We start from the raw sequence: 22,348 nt of genomic DNA, 5'->3' as shown, positions 1-22,348 counted from the left end.
AGCAAAAAACAAAAAAGGACTCAAAACGATTAATAGAAATAATTGGTGATTAATTTTCAGTCAGTCAACTAATCGTTGCAGCTCCAGTTACATTACCCTGTTATTGCATGTTTTGCATGTGCACTGATTATCGTATTAGCTTCAGTTAGACTGGATTCCCACTCTGTTATCACACTCCCTCTTCTCTTTTACCTGTTCCAGGTCTTGAAAGCGTTGCTGGCCCTCTTAAAGAGGTAGCCCTCCATGACGACACCATTGGGCGCATCCACATTGAATTCCAACTTGGGGTCGTCGTAGGAAAAGTCCTGTGGAGAGAACACATAGGTGTACAAGATCAATGCTAGGGTCTGGCTTCTTGTCTTTTTCATGATCTCATTTCCAGTGAGCAGCCAATGTACCAGTAGCCTAAAACTAGTGGACTATAAAGGCTGAGTTTTTCATTATTTTGTTCATTTCTCTGGATACAGTATACATTCCTTCTTGGCAAAAGAAACCCCACCAGTGTCATCAAAAACAACTGCCGTCATCCTCTAAACTCTATAAACTATAGCCAGTACAATGAAACGGTTATCGGTGATGTAATCATTCCCTCTGTCCACGCTGGCTGCAAAGAGATCCCTTGTTTCCAATATAAGTGAGAGTGGACAACATCTAAACTTCTCTTTCTGTGCAAAAATACACTGCAAAGTTCAGCTGAAGCTAATATGAGGCTGAATGGATTGCATGAAGATTAGGTCAGGTGGCATTGTGGAGTGATAAGTGTAAAAGTCCACCTGAACGTAATCAGCACCACATACAGTAGCTGAGCTGACACAATGCATCATCCCTCTGTTATGAATTGATTTTCTTTCACACACGTCTCTTCACAAATGACTTCATCCTCTCCCGATTGGCCATCTGTTCATCAGGTTATCTAGATGACAGCTAAAACTTTTTTTTATCTTTTTTGTTCACACAGAGTTGAAATACAAAAGATAAACTGATTTAAATGGGAGATAAGTCTGAGATTAGGTTTCACTATTAGTAATAAGTCCTTTGGTTTGGGGCAAGGTAATACTCGGCAAATGGGAAGCTGCAGACAGGCAGACAACAACACAAACATACATTATTGTTATGTGTGTTCTTCAGAAAACCACATTGATCGTCTTCTTGCTTGCTTTGTATAGAACAGTGTGGAATCCATGAAAGAGAAGTCACATGTGGCTTGATATTAAAATAAAACCGCCATATTGATCTGAAGCAACATGTGTGTTATTTTCCAGGTTTGTGTGGAAGCACTGAGGCCATGTGAAGTAAAAACATGGTGGGATGTGACACAACAGTGTTTCTCCCTGCTGGCTGTTTCCTCCAACAGAGACATGCACACACACACACACACACACACACACACACAAACACACACACACACACACACACACACACACACACACACAGATACACATGCATACAAGCACCACAGAAGACTACCTCCTACATATTGAAATGAGCTATTTTCATCAACTTTGAGGATAGAAAGACCAAAAAGAGAAAAATTTGTTCTTGCAAAATTCTATTTAGCAATGACAACATGAAGTATTTTCACACATCAACGTCTTTACTGCTACTTTCTAATAGCTCCAGTTACCCCAGTATGCATGGCTTTGCATGTGAGCTTTTGTACTGACTGTTGTCAAAATTTCAATGCACAAAATTAGAAATGGTAAAGTTAAAAGTACGGTCAGTGTTAAAAAATTAAAACCTTCTGCAGGCTAAAGAAAACAGACAGAGCCAAAGAAATAAAGTTCCTCACCAGCATAAAGTCCAGTCTGCCAAATATCTTCATCTTTACCACACTGACATCCAACAGCATCGCATTAACAAGAGAATAAATAACTTAATAAATAATAATTTATAATAATAAATATCGGTGAGAGAAGAGCATCTCTAAAATATCCCTCAAATTAGAGCAGCGGAGAAACGCACGCGCATCCCTCACGAGTCCGGATGACTGTCAGCCAACAGCAGCGCGCTCGTGCCGCTCCTTCACTTTCCGCGCCACCTGCCTCCAGCTTAGGCCGCGTGGATGTGCCGCGGGCGCTCATTATCATACAGCTGTCACAGCGTCCTCGTGCCCCGCTGACCCCGTCGCGGCTGCCGGAGATCAAACATTTCATTTTACAGGGGGCCGGGGGGGCTGCACATGTGCGGCCGCGTCGTGCTTCCTCCCCGCCCCACACCGCGATTTAAGGCTCCCCTCTAACCTCCGCAGCTATTCTGGCGCCCGAGGTTTCATCCGCAGTTTTGGTGGAGGCAGCTTTCCATCTGTCCGCGCCTAAGAAACTATTCCTGCTTAATCAAGCTGACATTATTGCTCCCCAAACACCCGCCCGGAGCCCCCCTTTCCCACCTTAAATCAGCCAGGACCGTGGAAGAATGCAGCGCACAAGTGTCCAACGGCACAGGCGGATACCACCAGACCCTCAGGCCTATATGAAAACCAGGGGCCCCAAAATGAATGCATACCACAAAGATTATATGACTTTGGCATTATATAACAAGGTGTGTCTTGTTATTTTGTCCACTGGGTAGACAACATACCAGCTACATGTTCAATAATACAACCCATCATAAGAATGACACAACCATCATAAACATATACACTTTAAGAGGAAAGCTGGGTGTTAATGAGGGTACCAAGGAAATAGTTTAACTATGATCCTGAATATAAATGTAATGGCAAAATCTTACAGGGGGGTGAATGGCAGGCTGTTTATTTGTTGAGAATATTTTTGTTACTGTACATGTCAATATGGAGAGTACTGACATTAAAAATATATATCCCCATTGGATAAACAGTGTATAGCCTAACAGGAAAGAAAAATACAGAGAATGTGTTAAACAGGAGTTTTGGCATCCTGCTGTTAATATGCTGTTCAAACATATGTGATGAAAGGAAGCGTGTGTATATTTGTTGGACAAAATGATCATGAAAAGATTCTTCAAAAAGACCAAACAAAGAAACACAACAAATGTATTATTAAGTCCCTGGTTGTAGTGTGCTATAGGAGGGCTGGTTAGAAACACACTAAACGCACACTGTTTTGCTTCAAATAACCAGGTTGAAGTAATAGAGAGTAGTAGTAAATAAATTGGGTTTACATTACAAACCTCTCATAGTTATCGCTCATTTGTTGAAACTTCCTGTTTACCTCTCTGTCACATGTAAAAAGTTGTACAGCTAGATCCGGTAACAATGGAGGAGGGGAGGACTGAGGCAACAATCCCCCTGGGAGCCACAATGAAGTCCTGCACACATAAAAGACTGCAAGCTGTGACAGAATAGGTAGGGGGGAGGGGGCAGAGGGAGCATGTGATCAGTGGAGTGAGAGAGAGAGTAATATAGGGCCTATAAAGAGGGAGGGAGCAGTCGAGGCAATCACAGTCGCCAAAAACAGTGAAAGTAAGGGGTGATGAAGAGTGAGACAAAAAGGAGAGGAAGAAAAGATTGTGAAGGGTCTGTGGATGACATGATGTAAAATAAATTAAAAAATGTTTATTGGATTTCACTTTTTAAGCGGAAAATGTTTTTCGGTTGCAGTTTGAATTGAATAATTAAATGAATGGATGATACATAAGGTACAGCAATCTAGAAGAAATATCTGTGGGAAAATTTGAATGTCAAGTTAAGGTGTTTTTTCCTCCCTTAATCTGCAATCTTTCCATTTTTTTTTACAACAAGAGGTCCTCTCTCTGACACACGCCTGCACCTCTGTTACAGCTTTGAAGTTTCCTAATAGTTTTGTAATTGTTGAAGTGTTTCCATATCTTGCATTTCTTCATTCCTCCCTTTTCTTATCAATCTTCCTCCCACTGAAAAATTACTTGTCTGACTCAACATCCTAAACCACTCTAGTACTTATTCTCTCCTGTATATGAAGGCTGCAGTTCCTTAATGGCCTATTAATAAAGGATGTATACATATACATCACAAACTCTGCTGTCTCATGTTGCTCAGGGGAGAAACTCTGAAATGACGTACGGCAACATTTTCTCAGTGTAGTCTGTAATATCAAAAGACAGAGATTATCTTCATTCTAAACTCTGGTTTGCAATAACAAACCACTGGCAAAATGCATTAGCAGGATGCTGTGAAAGAGGCTGAAGTAGAGTGATTTCAAGCACAGTTTTTAGATTTATAAATAACTAACTAGTTTTTAGACAAAGTCATCAATCAGTGGCTTCATCCTGCTCTTGACATCTCATCTCATACACCCACACACGCATACAAACAACTTAAAAAAACCCTCTCCTTTTAAACACACAAACGCACCACACCTACTAATGAACTTATATCTATATCCTGCCCTCTGTCTGTATCTGTCCTCTGCTGCTCGTCTTCTTTCTCTGTCACTCGCCTTCACATTCAACCCCCTGCTATGAGTCATGATGCCATCTGTTGACTTTGGCTGGAGCTAGCGGTGGACATAGGAGGAAGTGGGTTTGAAGCTGGCATCGTGCTCGCATCGTGGGTGAGATCTCGCCATTCTCTAGTGACACTTTGACCTCTCTGGCTCCATGTTTACCAGAGCCGGAACTACAGGAGAACATCAGAGAACAGGGCCAGCTGTGCTCAGATCATCTTACTTTTGCATCTGTGCTTATTTCATTGGATTGCAGGAGAAAGTCCCTTCTCCTACTGGCAATGATGATTTTACATAATATCAAGATCTAATATTCAGTGCGAATTGATGTCGCCATATTGAGATTAAACTCCACAGGCGTTGTTCTTGTCACTTGATGAGTGAATATTTAGTCAATATTAGAGCAAGGCGTGGCCCTGTATTTCAAGACGAAAACGTGACATGTTATAGTAAAACATGTCCAGATTAAAGATTAAATGATCATCCTGAATTATAAAAGCACCGTACCCCAAATCTGAACTAATCCCAATACCTGAGAGTTCACACTGGATTATTATACTGCACTCTATCAGACAGAAAGAAGAGGTAGGGAAAATAAAACTGTTTTTGACACGCACTGTCAAACAATGTCTTCGATAACATATTGAAATGGAAACTTATACCCTTATGTTATTATCTTAAGATCATGATATACTGCCTTTATAGCCAAAAGCACATTGTAAGACTTTGTCTCTCTGCTCTCTGTGTGAAAATGTTGCCAACAGTTACCATAAAGGTGAGCTGTGGATCACCGTAACTTTTACTTCTCATTAGAAAGAGGCAGAGACGGAAAGTCTAAGGAGGAAAAGGCAGATAATGATTCAGGCTTCAAGTCTTAATTCTCAGCAGAGACCGAAAGAAACTCCCTAGAGATACGGTGAATTAATTAAAAATACCTATTAGGGTGACGAATATGGGTGACGCACGAGGCTGTATGTACAGATACTGACACTGAGCCTCATACAGTATCTCCTCAGCCTAGCAAACTGGGAGATTTTTGCAAATGTGAACTCTGTTCATTCCAATAAAACTCTGAAAGACAACTTGCTCTCTGTGAATTCATCTTTTCAAATTTCCATGACACATATAATACAAAAACTACTGCATTTTTTGAATTGGCTGGTTCATTTTCACAAAGAACAAAACAGCATAATAAAGGGAAATGCTGCTTGAACAAACAAAAAAAGACACTGTAGCTGGGAAGCTATTTTTAAGCTTCTACTTTGACAATTATATCTTCCTAATAAGCGTGCTGACAAATCCTTAGAGTTACATTTATAGAACAAAGTGGAGCAGCACAGAAAAAAGAGGATATTTGGGAGAGTGGCGCTCATCAAAGAGAGAGTCAGGCAGACTGAAGTAAGGTGAAAAATGTGTGTGTGTATGCATGTGCATTCATGGGAAAGAAGCGCTTGTCTCAGTACATGAGTAGGAAAAGAGAGGGAGCTGAGCGTAACTGGCAGGGTGGAGAAAAGTATGACAATCAGTGTGTCTTTGTGAAGAGGAAGCAGGCAGATGAGAGGCTACACTAAAAAAAATCCAAACAAAAGCATCTAACAATCATAGACAAACAAGCTAATGCTCTCATGCCTACATAAGTATGAACAGATGACTGCAGACACACACAGAAGTTCAGTGGATGCATGTAGTCACGCAACGGCATTGAGCAACATTTAACTGCTGCTTGTGGAGACGTTTCTAGACAAACATTGACCTCCTGCACACACATTCACGCTTTAAAAGATGGCACGCACACACACACACACACACGTCTGCACTACAACTCAGAAGAACCTATTGATTCCTGCAATAGGAGCCAGCATGTGACCATAAAACTGCTCTCTATAGATCAGTCAATCAATCTGTTCTACACTGCTAAACAACCACACACACACACACACACACACACACACACACACACACACACACACACAGTCTATATTTCACGAGGCACCATTATATGAGCAGAAGGTGTTTGTGTGAACACACAGTAGGCATTCAGGGTAGGAAGTGTTAGTATCTAAATGTGTAGTGTGATAACTTGAACTAAGTTATTATTGGTTACTTGTAAGTGACCAAACATTTAAATGTGTTTAAATTGTAAGGCTTTGTGATTTTTTTGGTGGCTGCATTCAGGTTATCAAGAGAACTCAGAGAAAACATCTCAAGAACAGAAACTGAAAATCCAACATTGTAGGTCAACTAAAAAAAAACATTGGCCAGAAGCCACACCGCTGTGTTTGTCCCGAAACATCACGTGATGCAACAATGCTCCCACAATTTCAAGCTTCCTCTGTAACCTCTAAAAAGATTGCAATATTTGGATGTTTTGCACTGCAGCACTGGACATGTAATGTGCAGTTCATGGATGAATTTAATGTTTCACATATAAAGTAAAAAAAAAAAAAAGAACTCACCTGCATCAGCGTCTGGAAGAAGAACACAGTCAGACCAGGGCCAAGAAAGGGAGAGAGAAAAAGAAATAAAAGTATTTAACACATATACACGGCCACTTAAAGCTCACTACATGAAGCCAAATGTATATTATTCTAAGCACATCATGTCTGAATCAATCTTTTTTACATGCGTAGCAATTGGCTTGCTTATTCAGAGACCTCTGGAAACACACAAGGCCTCCAAGAAACAGTGGAGATGTGTTTACCTTGTTATCTCAGGTAAGGGAATTCATAAATAGTATCAACAGTCAAGTAGTATAAGTAAACATAAGTAGTAGTCAAATATTCTGTGGCAGGTTTTCAGATTAAAGAGGAAGGGTTGCTAAAAGGTCGGGCATATAGCTGCTCGCTGAGTCTGGCAAGATGCCTCCACTTGGCAACTAAATCGTTCAGAGGGAAGGGCCAAGTCGGGCAGAAAAACTGGCATGTTGTTGGCATCTCTTCAGGTAACAGACGGATGATTTTTGTGCATCTGTGCATGTTGGGCAGTGGGAGGGTTCAAAAGAATTATTTTTTTTTATTCAGCTGAGCGACCCATAAAATAAATACATCAAACTGTCTTTGTGGGAACTACTTGAGCCGGGAGAAAAAACATAATTCAACACTGATGAAGCAGCTCTAATTATTTTGGAGGCTTTTTTGTTCGTGCCTCGCTGAATTGAAAAAACAAAGGATTAGATGACAGCTCCAGTCACGAAACAAACAATGTAAAAATAATCCAAAGCTTCTATGGAGAGCCTTTTGTTTTTTCAAACAATGCATTTGATGCTGACACAAGATACATTTCTGTTATAGACGGATTCTAGAATGTGAAGTAAATACATTTTTGTAATGTCAATCTCTTTCTCGAGTCTCTTCTACTTACTTAGTAGGAACCCGTCATGCTAAGTGAGTGAAAAATGTTGATACGGCTTTTGTGTCAAGAGAAAAATCTAGTTCAGCAACCTTTCAGGAAGCTTATCTGAGTTTCCCATTAAGATAGCACCTATTGTTAACACAAATTCCAAGATGATAAACATGATATGATGAAATACATAAGGTGCAAATAAGAGAGTCAGCAGTTAGGGGAAAAACTGAAACACGCAGTGGCTATAAAAAGAATAAATGAAGAGGAAAGTGACATAGCTCATAACATCCTTCTCTAAAGGTTTCAAAAACACAAGTAATCTCTTTCTCTAAACTCTCTTTCTGCAAAATGTCTCTTAAGACGATTGTGATGTATTTTATTATACACCACAATCATCTATACATTGTGTATTATGACTTACATTTTCTTTTTAAAATGACTCTGATTGCACACTTCTTTGATAGAAAATGTTGGCACTTGAATCATATCTAAAAATATACTGTATAACAACAACGTCTTTCTAACCCCCACACTAGTGTATATGTTGTCCTGTGCCTTTGCTTTCATATAAAAAGTGGAGGAGTACTTTGAACTCATTTTGTGGCATGAATTTGTGCAACCAGGGAGGTGTTGGCATTTTATAACTGCTGCACGTAGGTGAGAGGAGAGGAAAGAGACAAGGTATTAAGACAAGACAAGACGAAACGGGGTGTTAAGATGAGATAAGATAAGAGTTGTGTCATTGTCTCACTCTCTGCTGGATGAGGGCATGTTTGTGCTCCAACTCCCTCTTCTCCATGGCCGAGTCGATGACCAGCTGATCCAGCTGCACAGAGCAGAAGAAAACCAGGGAGACCGGCGAATTTAAAGACACTTGGAAACAGAAAAACGCACACACATGTGCTTGCACACAGGTGCACATCCTGAAATTCTAACTTAACCTTAATGTGTGTGATTGAACAGTTTTATCAGCCCTGCCTGTTTTATTGTGGTCAGCAAACATAGTGTAATTGTTTTATTGAATGTGTTCTCTAACTGTCTAAATGTCTTAATATGATAGAAAATGGCATAAGTTCTTTGGAATTAGAACATCTTGCCACACCTCACAATTCAAGAGGCTAAATTTGATTTAACACTTCAGGTTCAAGAGAAATATAGTAAAGAATCAAGGAAATGGGGAATATTTGGTTTGGTGCTATATTTTTCTATAACAAATAAAGATGTTGCCACAATCTATTATAGCAATATACAACAATATCAAGTAAGAAATTACGTAACAAATAGTTTCTCTTGCAAAATATATTGATGGGAAAAAAATCAAATAACATCTGGTAATGGAGTGCCAGCTGAATACACAATAGTTTAATTATTCCAATGTGTGTATTATTTGTCATAAGAGCTATTTGCCATACAGGGCTGCTGTAACTGTATTGATAGTAGTCGTAGTGCAGTGTGTTTCCACATCTGTTCTTTTTTGTGTGTGTGTGTTTGCGTGTTTTGTCTTACCTGTGCAGCTAATTTTTTCATATAGGGGTCAATCTCATCCAAGATGTTGAAGCCTTGTTGGAAAAGAGTGTACTGGGCACGCATGAAGGACAGCATCTGCAGGAGAAATTATTTTTAACCCTACTCCAAAACACAAACCGCAGGGGCTCCACATATACATATTTTTCACACATATACCGAACATATATGACTATGGTCAGATGTCAATGTGAAATTAATTAATGGAGGTAAATCTGGGTTACTCACTGCATCCAGGATTTCAAACTTCTTCTTGGCCTGAAGCACATTAATCTGCCAAAAACAAAGAGGAAAACTTAAATGTAGATTCTCTTTGGGATCAATGGGAGTGTTTTATATGATTTAATCATTAAAATAACAGCACCAAATGCTGTCTTTCCTTTTGGAGTTTTTTAAAAATTTGGGCACAGCAGTTGTTGCTGCTCAGCTGTTGAGTATCAGCGCCACCTACTGGACAACACAGGTAATATAATCTGGAGGTTGAGTGTGTGTGTGTGATTCACCTGTAGTACGTAGTCCAGGGCCAGGTGCCTAAAGGCCTTGCGGCTGAGGATGAGGGCCTGTGTGGCCTCCTCAGCCTCATGGACTTTGTTCCTGGGTGCCTGGGCGTTCTTCACCTGAGCCAGCTCCATGTCCTCACGCACCCGGTCAAACTGCTTCTTGGTGTCCTTGAACTTGCGCACATCCCTGGTGGAGGAAGGGAAATCATAAACTCAAATACTGTAAACCTTGTGGTGTGCATGAGATGAATAAAAACCATTGAATCTGTGAATCCTTAAAAGTCAGGATATATCTGACTTCATTTTTTTTTTTTTTTTACTGTTTTTTATGGTTCCAAGGCATGCGTTGCATTTGGTTGCACAAAATGCATTTTTGACAAACCAAGTAGGATACTTTCTTTGCAGAATTAATAAGAAATCACAAAGGTAATTAAATGTCCAGCTTACCAATCAACCATCTATATACAATTGATTATTGCAACTGACATTTACATTTAAGACATTTATATCTTGGGCTTGATAGAGTGGTTTAATATCATGCTCAAGGTTTACAGGTCACCTGTCTGTAGAGGGACACACAGTCACTAGTCCTAAAAATACTTGGTGTGCCTAGGATGTCCATCTTTATCACTGCACCATTCTTTACCCAGATGTACAAACTCTTTCTTTTTAGCAGCTGGATGAAGCTCCTTAATGAAGTGTAATAACTATACTTACTCTTTAATGAAGGTGTGAAGCTGCTGCTTGATCGACCTCTGAGCCTGGTCAAACAAAATCTGTGGGCAGAGAAGGAAAGAGAGATGGAAACATGAAACTGTCATGTCTGGATAAATAAAGATAAATTAAATATGTACAATTAAATATTGTATTTTTGAAGGGCACTCAAAAGAACTATAAAAACAGTTCAAATCTGTAGTTGCTACTTCTCACCACAAGATGGCAATATAAAGTCTTCCACATTATTAGTGTGACAGATGATGCCACACACACACACACACACACACACACACACACACACACACACACACACACGCATACACACACACGCATACACACACACACACACACACACACACACAACCTTAAGCATAACCAATTCATGCCAAACTATAACCTTTATCTAACCTAAATTCACACCTTACCCCTAACCCCATTATGACCAGGCTTTAGTCCCCATGAGGACTACTGGTCCCGACAAGGTCAGTGTTTATACCGGAAAAGGATCCTAAGAGGTAACAAAAATGCGCGGGCACGCGCGCGCACACACACACACACACACACAAACACACACACACACATACACACATGCAGGCACTCAGCTGCTGCCTAAACAGACTTTTAGCCTTACAAGTTCACAGATTTCTCTTCCTGTTAACTATGGGTCTGTCACTCCTCCTCTTCCTCCTCCTCCTTCCTCTCCTCTCATCCTCCTGTCCTTCACCTCTCTTCCTTCTTCTCTACTTCTTTCCCTCTCTTTCTTGTGCCTGGCCCATTGGAAAACAAACCCTCTCTCCATCTTCACAAGAAATTTTCTTTCATTTCCACATTTGTGCTCCACACTTCCTAATGTGATGAACACAGAACGACTGCTGGTGAACAGACAATTTGTATCTGCTGATTCTTCATGTGCATGGACAACATGGATGCCTCGGCGTATACCTCAATGCACAGCCAAAACATATATGAAAAGATAAACACACACACACACACACACACACACACATGCACACACAGCCATGCCCTTGGATTAGATTCTGATAACCTCAAACACACACATACAATGTATACAACAATCACTGTTTGTAGCCTGTGGATTAAGATTTCTATAGCAATCCTTTGTTACTAAACATACACATTGAGGATTACAGCGTTAAGCAATGTATGTGTGTGTACGTGTTTGCGAGTGTGTAAGCCTCTGTCCATGTCCCTGGGGAGCCTGAAGACATCACAGTCTGGTTCTGCATTTCTTGCTTTAGCAGTTCACAAATACCAACTCTGATTGTGGGAATATAAATCATCTGCTACTCCCCTGTGACTGTAGAGCTTTAAAATATCTTTCCAAAAGGCTGCCACAGTGTGCTGGGCTACTCCTTTATAGATGTGAGTGCACCTGCAGCCACTTTCTCCTATTTATTTTAAGACATTGTAATGCAATATGTTTTTAAAGGAGAACTCCAGTGATTTAGTATTGCACTTCCATAAATGCAACTCAACTTCCAAGATGTAACTCAATTAGGCCCCTGATGACATCATCAGGGTTATTTTTTCAAACTTTGGAAAGCTCCCTCAAGCGCCACAGAAGACTTAATTACACAACTGTTTTCACAGGCTGAGTAGTACTCAGTAGTACTAATAGTACTCCTCATGATGAGTAACCTAAACTTCATGTTTAAAATCTACAGTGTCTCTTTAATATACAGAGGCAAAAGTTAAAATATTGTTCAAATTCAACCTTTCACAACTTACGCAACTCTCTGCTTGTAGCGATAAAGATGAACTTTTCTGTTTTAGGCTACACATGTCAACATGTAACAAAAATATCTCTTTTTATTTATCTGGAAGTGATTTAATAATACACATCTCTTCACTGAGAAGGGATGTTTCTGTTTCCACAGTTCTGAGAGATGGCAAACAGCAATGCATCATGGATCAACTCTTTCACCATCATTTTTTAGCTTACTAGTTTGTTATATTAACTGTAATTCTACCCAATGTGTCATGGGACTGTTGACAAGTTTTGCTGTGCAAAGTTTGGTACTTTCCACGGTTGTGTGACTTATCTGCCAGTTCCATGACACAGAATTAATTCCCAGAAAGAGATCTAAATCAGCTCTGTTAGAAAGACTAATCCAAATATTCCACCCAAACCTGTTCTGGATTACGGTGCCCTGCTGGGCATGACGCAACCTAACCTGCAGTACGTCTACACTCATCCCCAAAGATCTCACATTCCAAGATCCTCAGTGTTCATTATCACAGACATCCCATCATTCATCTCTCCTGCATGCATAATAAGTGCTGTGAAGCAAATCAGCAAATTAGCTTTCTGCAGGTTCCACTACAGCAGAGAAAGTTGCATTATGTTGCAATCTCACAAAAATCTGCTGAAATCCTCTATGATAGGATTCTAATCTGTGAAGATTTGGGGTGGGATTTGTATGTTTGAAAGTAAACACATCTGCTTATCATGCTATGCAGCAGCCGATAGTTTTTCCCGTTTGAATGCTTCCTTTTGTGTCTGAGGAGAGCTGAGAACGTGCAGAATTGGGCACCAGTGGGTGGTCGAACAAAGACAGATTTCCTTTCACCATGTCTCTCCCTCTCCTCCCGCCATTCCTCCATTCATACGGTCTGCCAGACAAGCTATTAGTGTAATTCCTGGGTGTTAGAGTGGACGAGCGGGACGCCTGTGGTGAAGGGTAAATGAAGGGAGTAGCCGGAGAAGAGGGGACAGGGAGGAAAGATGGAGAGGCCAAAAAATAAAAAATAAAATAAACGGAAAAAGCTGTACTGTCCGGATTGTTTTAAGGTAATGGTCTACTGTATATGTTGAGGCTGAAAGCTAACAACAGAAAACAGAAAAAGAATGTGGAGAAGATTGGATATTGCAGCTGATGGATCCCATCTAGTGTTCAGCACTTTGATTTGATTTGAAAAGCTCGGGGTTAAACAGGCTTGACCCTGGTGGAATGAAACATATTCAGGGGAGGGAGGGGTCATGAATGAAAAATATACAGGATCTACATTATTTTTGATATTGTGGACAATGTGCTTGTGTCTTGCTGGTCCAACAGTCTTTACTTAGCAAACAATGTGTGAATGCCCTTCAACTACTGGAGTTCATTTATGCTGTATAGTAAAGTATATTTGTTTAAATGTATATACCCTCCCCTCGCAAAATAAAGAAAATTGAATTTAGTTTGGGAGGAATCACACAACAGATAGTCCCCCATCCAAGGCAGTGGTTAGTTTGACAAAAAGGTGGCAAATCAGAATAAAAGAGGTGGGGTAGTGGAAATGTAAATGCAAAAAGAGGAAGATAAGAGTCTCTGATAAGGTGAAAGCAAAATATAGAGGTGAAAAGGGGAAGATAAGAGTTGCTGATATGTGCTACAATAGCTACAGCACACTAGTCTGCAGGACAACACCAGCACAAGTCACAGTCCAGCAGAAAGAGTTGGAAGCTGGCAGTATAATTTGAAATATCCCAATTTTCTTGGCTATCTCTCTGATAAAAATGTAAGAGATATCAGTTTTCTTAATCTCCATGTCAAACAAACAAACATTCGGAATGCAACATGCTGTATTACCAACAATGTCACTTCACTAAAATTATCTAAAGGTTGAGGAATGTCCAATTGGTCCATCAACATTGTGGAGTTGATGTGTGATAACTTTAAAAAAGACTAGCTTCTTGACTGTTGTGTTCTGCAGCTGCCTCTATATCACTTCCGTTGCTCCTTTCCAGCACACACAGGCATGCAAACACCTCATTTCACATAGGGCAATCATAATCGTAATACAGTGTTGTGAAAGAGACTCATGCATGTAACTGTAAAAGTTAATGACTTCTGTGTATTTAAAATATCATAATATCTCTTTTGATACAGAACTGCCTTTGGGCTTCTCAAAACTGTACCAGCGTCTCAGCAGATTTCCAGAGAGAGACATTTCTTAATCACACTTAGTCATGAGGAGAAATTGCTCCAGAGTTGTATTAATAAAAACCTGAGTGTGTATGTATGTATGGGTGTGTGTGTGTTTTGTATGTGACTGAAAGTTTGTGCATTTGTACACATATGGTGAAGCATGTGGTTTGAATCAGACACACACATGTGCTCTAGCCTGTGTGGACAGATTCACCGTCACAGAGTGAGGTCATAGTTAAATTGTGTGTGCATGTGTATGTGTGTGTGTGTGTGTGTGTGTGTGTGTGTGTGTTGTGTAATACTGGGCCCAGGAGGCACTGGATGTCTGAAAGACGTTAACATGCCAAGAAGACCTGGGCGTGTCCGAACACCATTCTACCTTGACCTTTCGCCTGTGGCTAAAACAAGTGTGTGTGTGTGTATGTGTGTGTGTGTGTGTGTAAAACTGTCTTACCATGTGGTAGTTGACGATCTCCTGGAGGCTTTCTCCGCACTTTTCAAGGCATTCCTGCAGTGTAGTGTGACAACATGGACACACACACACAAACACATACTGCGTAAGTAAACAAGTCTCCAACATAAACTTTTTTTTCACATAAATAATACTAAATCCCTAAAAGTCTCAGTATATATACTGCACTGTTCACAAAGATCTTCTGAATCTATACATGGTATGAAACAAATTTCAGATTTAGTAGTTATGTCTCCATTACTTCACCCTAAAGCTACCAAGGCGACACCAGTACTGACAGGAAATGTAGTCCAAATGTTTTCCTAAAAGAAAACCATAAAGCAAGTTTCCGATCTCTCTGTGCTTCCAGCCATGTAAACTCTCAGCGTAAACATCTCCTGTCTGCATGTGGTCACATCTTTCATGCTTACAACAGCTGGACGACTCTACGTCTGGACAATACTGTTTATACTGCTCTACGATTATGATTCATGTGGGGAATCGCTGGAATGTCCTAGTAGAGGCTTGAGATAGATGAGCAGTCATTTTGGAGCTGACCCTCCGTGTGGTGTTTGTATGTTTCTGTCTCCAACGTTCCTTGGCGAGGATCGAGCAGAGCTGAGCTCAGTGTTTAAGATATCGCTGCTCCTACTCACCGATATCATCTCCTCCTTCTTGCACTGCTGGGACAGGTCCTTGATGCCGTTCACAAAGAGCTTGTTGGCGCTGACGTAGGCCCTGCCCGCCTCGATCATCCCACTGCACAGCTTCACCAGCTAGAGGGAGCAACATAAAAATCATCACTTTAAACACCCAACAAGAACACTGTCTATTTAAAGAGTCACATGCTTTAGACAATGCGACGCAGGGATATTAATAGTCACAGTGATTACGTAAATCAAACAAAGCTCACACAGAATCTAAGAGGACACTCAAATTTAGAATAATCCTCATGTCTGTATCAAGACCAGTGCAGGCATTACTGAAGCTGCTAATTTAGAAATGTAATTGAATAAGATGATCAGGGGTCTGTGGCTTTATAATCTATGTAGATTATATAGACTCTTGACATGCAGATAGAACTCAGGACTATAGCTGTGTCTGAAATCAGTCCCTTCATTCACTTACAGCTCCCCATATAATACACACTTAATATTTTACTTGATAGTGAGAAGTAAATTGAGATTTCACACACTTAAATACTCATAAATCCTCATTTTCAGGTCATCACTGACAACTACAGGGTCATATAACTGTAATTTACTCATCTCTCAAAGGCAAAGCATTGCACCGTGGGATTTTTTAGTAAAAAATAGTGTACACATTAAGCTTTTTTTTCCATTGTGAGATTTTTTGAGGGCACTGTACTGTAACAGTAGTTTTCAAAGAGAGTGCCTTAGGACAGAGCATGAGATTTGTTAATTTTTGTTTTTTTTTCTCCACAGTACATTTCATAACAAGAGGAGGTGAAAATTTACATTAACAAATTCTATTCAGACTTGTCAAAATAGAACAAACAAGCAATAAAAATTGAAATCACTATGTTAAAAGATAAGGCTGGCGATTTCCTATATTTTTCTTATTGTCAACAAATCTAATGTGCAGAGCCAAACCAACATGAACTCACCCTACTTACAAGTATTGTGTGTGTCTCCAAAGCCTGATATATAGTATTCCTCTGTGCTGTAGACCTTTGTTGTTGTCCAAAAACTATTACAAACATGTAAATGAGCCACACCGCTGCACTGGGTGAGATGTTCCTTTGCCCTGAAGGCAATGGTTATGGTAGTTTGTTCAGAAATGGCTTCAAAGACTAATAACAGCGATCATGTTCTAAGTCTCAGGAGAGAAGTTCCTTTTACGACAGACATCACTGCGCATGTGTGGGAGCGCAGTTCCATTTACAGATCTTTGCTAGCTTGTTCTATTACATATCACAACCTCTTGACTTTGTGCTTCATTGTAAATTTTCAGAACTTCAGTACAGTACAGTGCAGTGCAGTGGCTTGGCTCTGCAGCTGAAATTAGTTGACAATAACAAAAATATAGAAAATCACCAGCCTTATCCTTTTAAAAGCCTGTTAAATATGCTAGAACCGTTACTGCAACACTGAAAGCAACTAGAGAGCTACATGAAAAAGAAAATCAATGTGTAAAGTAATGTGTGTGTTTCTCAGACTGTGCACGTTAAACAAAAAAACAACAAAACTAAAGACATACATTCAGCCAGTTTGCAAATTTAATGTTTATTCATAAATTATTTCAAGATCAATATCATCTGCAAATCTGCAGAGCAGCATAGACTAAAACTGACTGAGAATAGGCCAATATTAATTTACTTAAAACTGATGAAAGATCATGTATGTCACTTCACACTTTCACATGAATGTTATTTGTTTTATAAATTGTTTTAACAGATATTAATGGCGTCATTTACAGCTGAAAAAGTTGCATGTGTGTTTGTGTTGTGGTGGGGATGGGAATGGGGATGCCAGGATTTAAAAAGCGATTTGGGAACCGCTGCTGTATAGTGCGTATATTTCACACTGAGAATTCAGGCAGTCAAATAAAATGGCAGAGAGGTACTGGTTGCACTACTTGATATCGGACACAGCCGACAAAAGCTAAAACCTAATTGTAAACATGAATATTACCAGGTGCAGACAGTTCACAGCGATGGTATGCACTCTACTAAAAACCACATGAACTGGCAACCATTACACTTTCCCACTTTATGGGTAATATGATAAGCTATAGAGCGGTACACTGTCATTACCACTGTACTGATGCAGCTGTGTGCGGGGCAGAGTCAGAGTTCACAGCATGTGTGTGCGTGTTGGCGTGTCAGTGGGGGGGTACGCAGAAGAGAGAGTGCACTAAACCTTTAATTATCTCATTTGGTACAGGGGTTCCCAAGGTTGTCGCTATGTGAGTGTGGTTTACTGGGTGGTTGACAGTAAGTCCTTTACTCTGCACAAGCCAGAGATGAGAAACTAGTGGGTGAGGACCAATAACTGCACAGCCTGACTAAAAAATAACTGAAAAGTAAATAGGCATTGCTGAAATGAGCTTTAGACTCAAAATGCACAAACTGTAAAATGTGTATACAATGTGCTGTTAGCTGATGTGTACTATGCTGTATATATTCACATGTACATGACTGACACTGTTATGAATCCACACAAAAGCTTCCCGGGCTGCTCTGACAAAATATCTGTCAACAAATTGGCTGATATGGGGAATCTGATCTCATCACGTGCTGGACTGAGCCCCGCTGGGTCTGAGTATTACAGGCACAGTACATGTGTCAGGATTTATTGACAAATGGGCCAGAAGAACCACAGGGGTCCACTTGGTGTCAAAATGCCACATCTGGTGCCACATGACAGACCTCACCACGTTGACTGACTAAAACAATTGCAGTTTCTTGTAGAGCTTCTGCTAGTCAATGAGGTGTATGATGGGCATTTAAAAATTTGGCAACGGTCTGGCTTAACGTGAAAAACTACACTCAGCAATAAAATCAAATAACACCAAGTAACCCTACACCATTGTTCACTCCAGTATACTAGTAAGCTGCAAAATCTGGCAAGCAGGGACGGAAACCATTACAATGAACAGCATTTTTCACACTGGCCAGAGCAGTCAACATCACTGCAGGTAGAGATCTGCTGTCATCAATCTCATACACATTCTCTATTAAGAGCTTTCAATGTTGTCAGAATGTCCCTCAGGCAGCTTCAGAGCATCCTAAGAGAGCAGCGTGAGGACCCCTGCTGAAAAGAACAAATCACCCTGATGGAAACCTCTAACCCCCCCAACCCTGGTCATGTTTCAATGGTGCTCAAACAGAGCTCAAAGTTCAATGGAGGGTCCTGACCTATTGGGGGCAGAAGTAATCTGTGGATGTGTGTGATTGTGTGTGTGTGTGTGTGATGGGATGGGGGCATACACATTCGTTTGAGATGCCTGTTGGCTTGCTAATTTAAGAGTGGAGGGCAAGCAGTAACCATGTCGACCCGTTGATGAACCTGAGATTAACTGCAACCTCAAATAAATGTCACAGTCATCTAAATAACCACTTCATCACTTTAACAGACACAGTTGTGCAGCTTAAAGGACCTGAATCTGTTTTTATTATCCACAGGCTGCACAAGATGGACCCTACACTTGTGAGTGACCTCTCTTGATCTATTGTTGATGTCAAGAAACAAAGTGTTTGAACCACAGCGAATGAAAAACATAAAAAAGGGCGATTCTGGAAAAAACAAACTGAGTGAGCTGGAGATCGAAGTAGAAAGCAGGTGTGGTCACCACTTAGCTACGTTAACATGATCTCATCCTGTGAATGCTCTCTGGCCTACAAGTCTATTAGTTTATCTAAAGAGGTATTGTCTGAGCTCATAGACTCCTTGGAGACAATTAGCCGTCCATTCCTGCTCGTCCTCCATACTTGGAGCATTAACGTGTTACAATGATTCACCGATTTATTCCCATTGTCCAGCCTGCTTTTAACCAGTGTAACTAAAATTCATGATGATGATTTTTTTAAGGTGAGTGCAGCTAATCTACATTATTTCTTTAACCTTTTACCACCTATTATTCTGCTAGTATTATGTAAAATTTTAAAAGGCTGCCAGTACTATGAAAAGTGAATATGAACATGTAATATCTATATCAATAAATAAAATAAGACTTTTCTTTTTGGTAATTGTAGTCATTTAAAAAAAGAATGCCCTACCGTAAAAATCATACAGGTATAAGGCACTGCAGAGTAACTGAGACCTGAAAAATACGGTGTCTACAGTGGGTGGGTGTTAAAGGGGTAAATGAGCCTTAACTGCTTAATTCCACTAAAACACTAACGATTAACAGTAAACAGTGTTTGTATTGCACGACACATTTTCTTTGGTTAAGCAGGTCAAACCAAGACACCAAATGTTCAGATAACAGAGGGCTGCTGTGAGTGATGCTTCCATACTACAGAATATAAAGCTGCCTCTGTGACATTAATCAGTGTTTGCTCAGCCTCAACGTGCACCAGCACCCATGTGTGTCCGTGTGTGTGTGTTTTATTTGGCAACACATAAACCTATTGGATATAATAAGTCATGCCTGCACTGTTTTCCTGCTTTCAATAGCCTTGACATTTAGATAACAGAGGACGAGAGAAAGACGGACTGATACAAAGATGGAAAGAGAAAGACAATAACAGAGAGAGAAACAGGCAGACAGACGTCTCTGCACAGTTTCACAGTATTATAGTCAAAAGAAAGTGCTCAACATCTGACATGCGGTGGCATTTTTCATTCAAACAGTGTCAGTCAAATCCAGAATGTCCCTCTTTTAGTGTTCATGGTCTTGGTTCGTACCTTGTCGAGCTTCGCCTCGATCTCCACCACGTCTGTCTCCACATCGTCAATGCCAGCCCTGAAGAGAGAACAAACGCAGTTTAGTCAGAGTAACGCCAGACTGCAAAAACCAGCAAGACTGCAATTTCTGAGAAGAGGAACCACACATGGAGCTGAAAACCATTAAAGTCACAGTAAGAACAAGATTCAAACTCTTGTTCGGAAGGAATTCATGGATTAGCGGTAAACCACAATGTCACAATGACTAATAAGTAAATAACCAGATATTTTATCATTTAAGTTCCAATGGATGTCTGTGACAACATAAAAAGAAAGAAAGTGACACAAAGGGAATAAAATGGAAATGAGACATGAAAGCGTGACTGAAAGAAGAAAGTAAAGAGATCAAACAGATGGCGTAAAGCCGCATGAATACTGTAGCCTACTTTTTGCCATTTTGTGTACTCAAGCAGGAGCCACAACATCTAAACAATTATAGTATTTTATCCCTACTGCAAATTAAGCTGCAATCAGTCACCACACATCACAGTCTCACAGACTTGATCATTAATCCTGATGACCAGATTGACAAAGGCATCACTCTGGAAGATTAGTGGCCACAGCTGAGCTGCAAAATCAATGAATGACATCATGCAGAGACACAGACCGCCGCTTAAGTATCCATAAGGTAAAAAAGAGCAGCAGCAACACAGAAGGTTTCAGATTAGGTGCCAGCAACTCAACAATAATCAAAATGCAATAAAGCACTCCTGAATTAGGTGTCATTTTATTTTTCATGTTAATCTACTGTAGACTTAATATGAAGATAATGGGACATGACAGCCCACAGCAGGGTGTGTGTGTGTGTGTGTGTGTGTGTCAGGTGGTTTGGGTGGGCGAGAAGCCTTTACCATCCTCCCCCTAGAGGGTCTTCTTCCATTAGTGTGCAAGCACACTCACACACATGCACATTTATGGGGCCAGTTGTTATGGCAACTCCTTCACTGTATGTAGGCCACAAAGGTTGCACTTGGGGTCATACTACGGGTACATCAAAATGAATTTCTTATTCCTTTGATACATACAGAACAAAATAGCTCACTAGACTCAAAAGTAAGTACTTAAAAGAAAAGTGTGAAAATTACATAGAATTACCCAGAAACAACGTCAGCTGGAGCTTATTTGGAAGTCTCAACGTCACACCCTGCACGTGCTGGAACATGTTGACCGTAACAGCAGAACCCTGGGAGGTGATGATCTCACCATAAAATCACAACCCTGCCCTCATCTTCAACTTTTTTTACACTCTAAAACACCCTGACAGCTGATATACATCACAGGAGAGATGCTTCGCAGACCTGGGGGCCTGCACTACGAAGCAGGTTTAACATAGTCTCGCTATCTTTGGGTGAGCTGGCTTCACTGACCCTAACACTGACATTAACGTTTGCCGGGATAACCAGTACTATGAAGATGGCTACCAACTAGCTCAGTCAACTCTGGGTTTTCCTAGCCAACTATGAAAGCATTCATGTGAAAGAGGCAGGGTTGTTGATTATGAATGAAGTACTTCATATGATACCAAGTACCTGTGGAAAACTTCAGTTTTAGGAACAGCAAAAAGTCATATTCAAAAAATTGAAATGTAAATGAGCCTGTAATCATACAACAGAATAAGAAGATGTAGAAACACTAGAAATCATTTCCATATATTAAAAGTAGGCTAAGGCTTAAAATACATGTAGGAATTATTATGACTTAAGTATAGAGTGAGTACTGTTTGCTATTTAGTTGGATGATGAAGAAACCATTTTGAATATGTCACATAATGACAGACTGTTTCTGCTGCCGAAGCAAAGAGAGGAAATGTAGTTAATGACTGATGAGGTCGATCTGACCCAAATGTTGCATTTATAATCATGGGAGCCAATTAACAGTGTGTGGATTATTTTTCTAGTAAAAGACAATCTTTCACTTTTATTTCTAATTATCATCACACAGTTGTCTCATGTTATTCTGAGCTGCACTGATGTGCAGAGTGTAAAATCATCCACACTGTCAGCTGTCACTCTGGAGATAAAATCAACTTTGCATAATTAAAATGCAGCTAAAATCATCATTATGTGTTTAG

The 22,348-nt window shown here is 40.2% G+C and overlaps 1 protein-coding gene across 6 annotated transcripts in view; it reads right to left on the bottom strand.

The window, feature by feature from the left end:
* The window catches only part of acap3b (ArfGAP with coiled-coil, ankyrin repeat and PH domains 3b), a 63,002-nt gene that overhangs the window by 14,025 nt on the left and 26,629 nt on the right, over positions 1 to 22,348 (bottom strand). For all 6 annotated transcript variants that reach the window (XM_067587819.1, XM_067587821.1, XM_067587817.1 and 3 more), the window contains exons 2-11: positions 20,239 to 20,296; positions 15,523 to 15,642; positions 14,870 to 14,923; positions 10,484 to 10,542; positions 9,770 to 9,953; positions 9,495 to 9,539; positions 9,249 to 9,344; positions 8,494 to 8,568; positions 6,857 to 6,868; positions 193 to 305 (exon numbers count right to left, since the gene is read on the bottom strand). In XM_067587819.1, coding sequence (XP_067443920.1) covers positions 193 to 305; positions 6,857 to 6,868; positions 8,494 to 8,568; positions 9,249 to 9,344; positions 9,495 to 9,539; positions 9,770 to 9,953; positions 10,484 to 10,542; positions 14,870 to 14,923; positions 15,523 to 15,642; positions 20,239 to 20,296 — 816 coding nt within the window. The remainder of the gene's footprint in view (positions 1 to 192; positions 306 to 6,856; positions 6,869 to 8,493; positions 8,569 to 9,248; positions 9,345 to 9,494; positions 9,540 to 9,769; positions 9,954 to 10,483; positions 10,543 to 14,869; positions 14,924 to 15,522; positions 15,643 to 20,238; positions 20,297 to 22,348) is intronic.

Source organism: Thunnus thynnus, chromosome 4, assembly GCF_963924715.1.
Source record: "Thunnus thynnus chromosome 4, fThuThy2.1, whole genome shotgun sequence".
NCBI classification, from domain to species: Eukaryota; Metazoa; Chordata; class Actinopteri; order Scombriformes; family Scombridae; genus Thunnus; species Thunnus thynnus.
The sequence above is the reverse complement of the archived record's forward strand: the minus strand, read 5'-3'. Positions and strand labels throughout refer to the sequence as shown.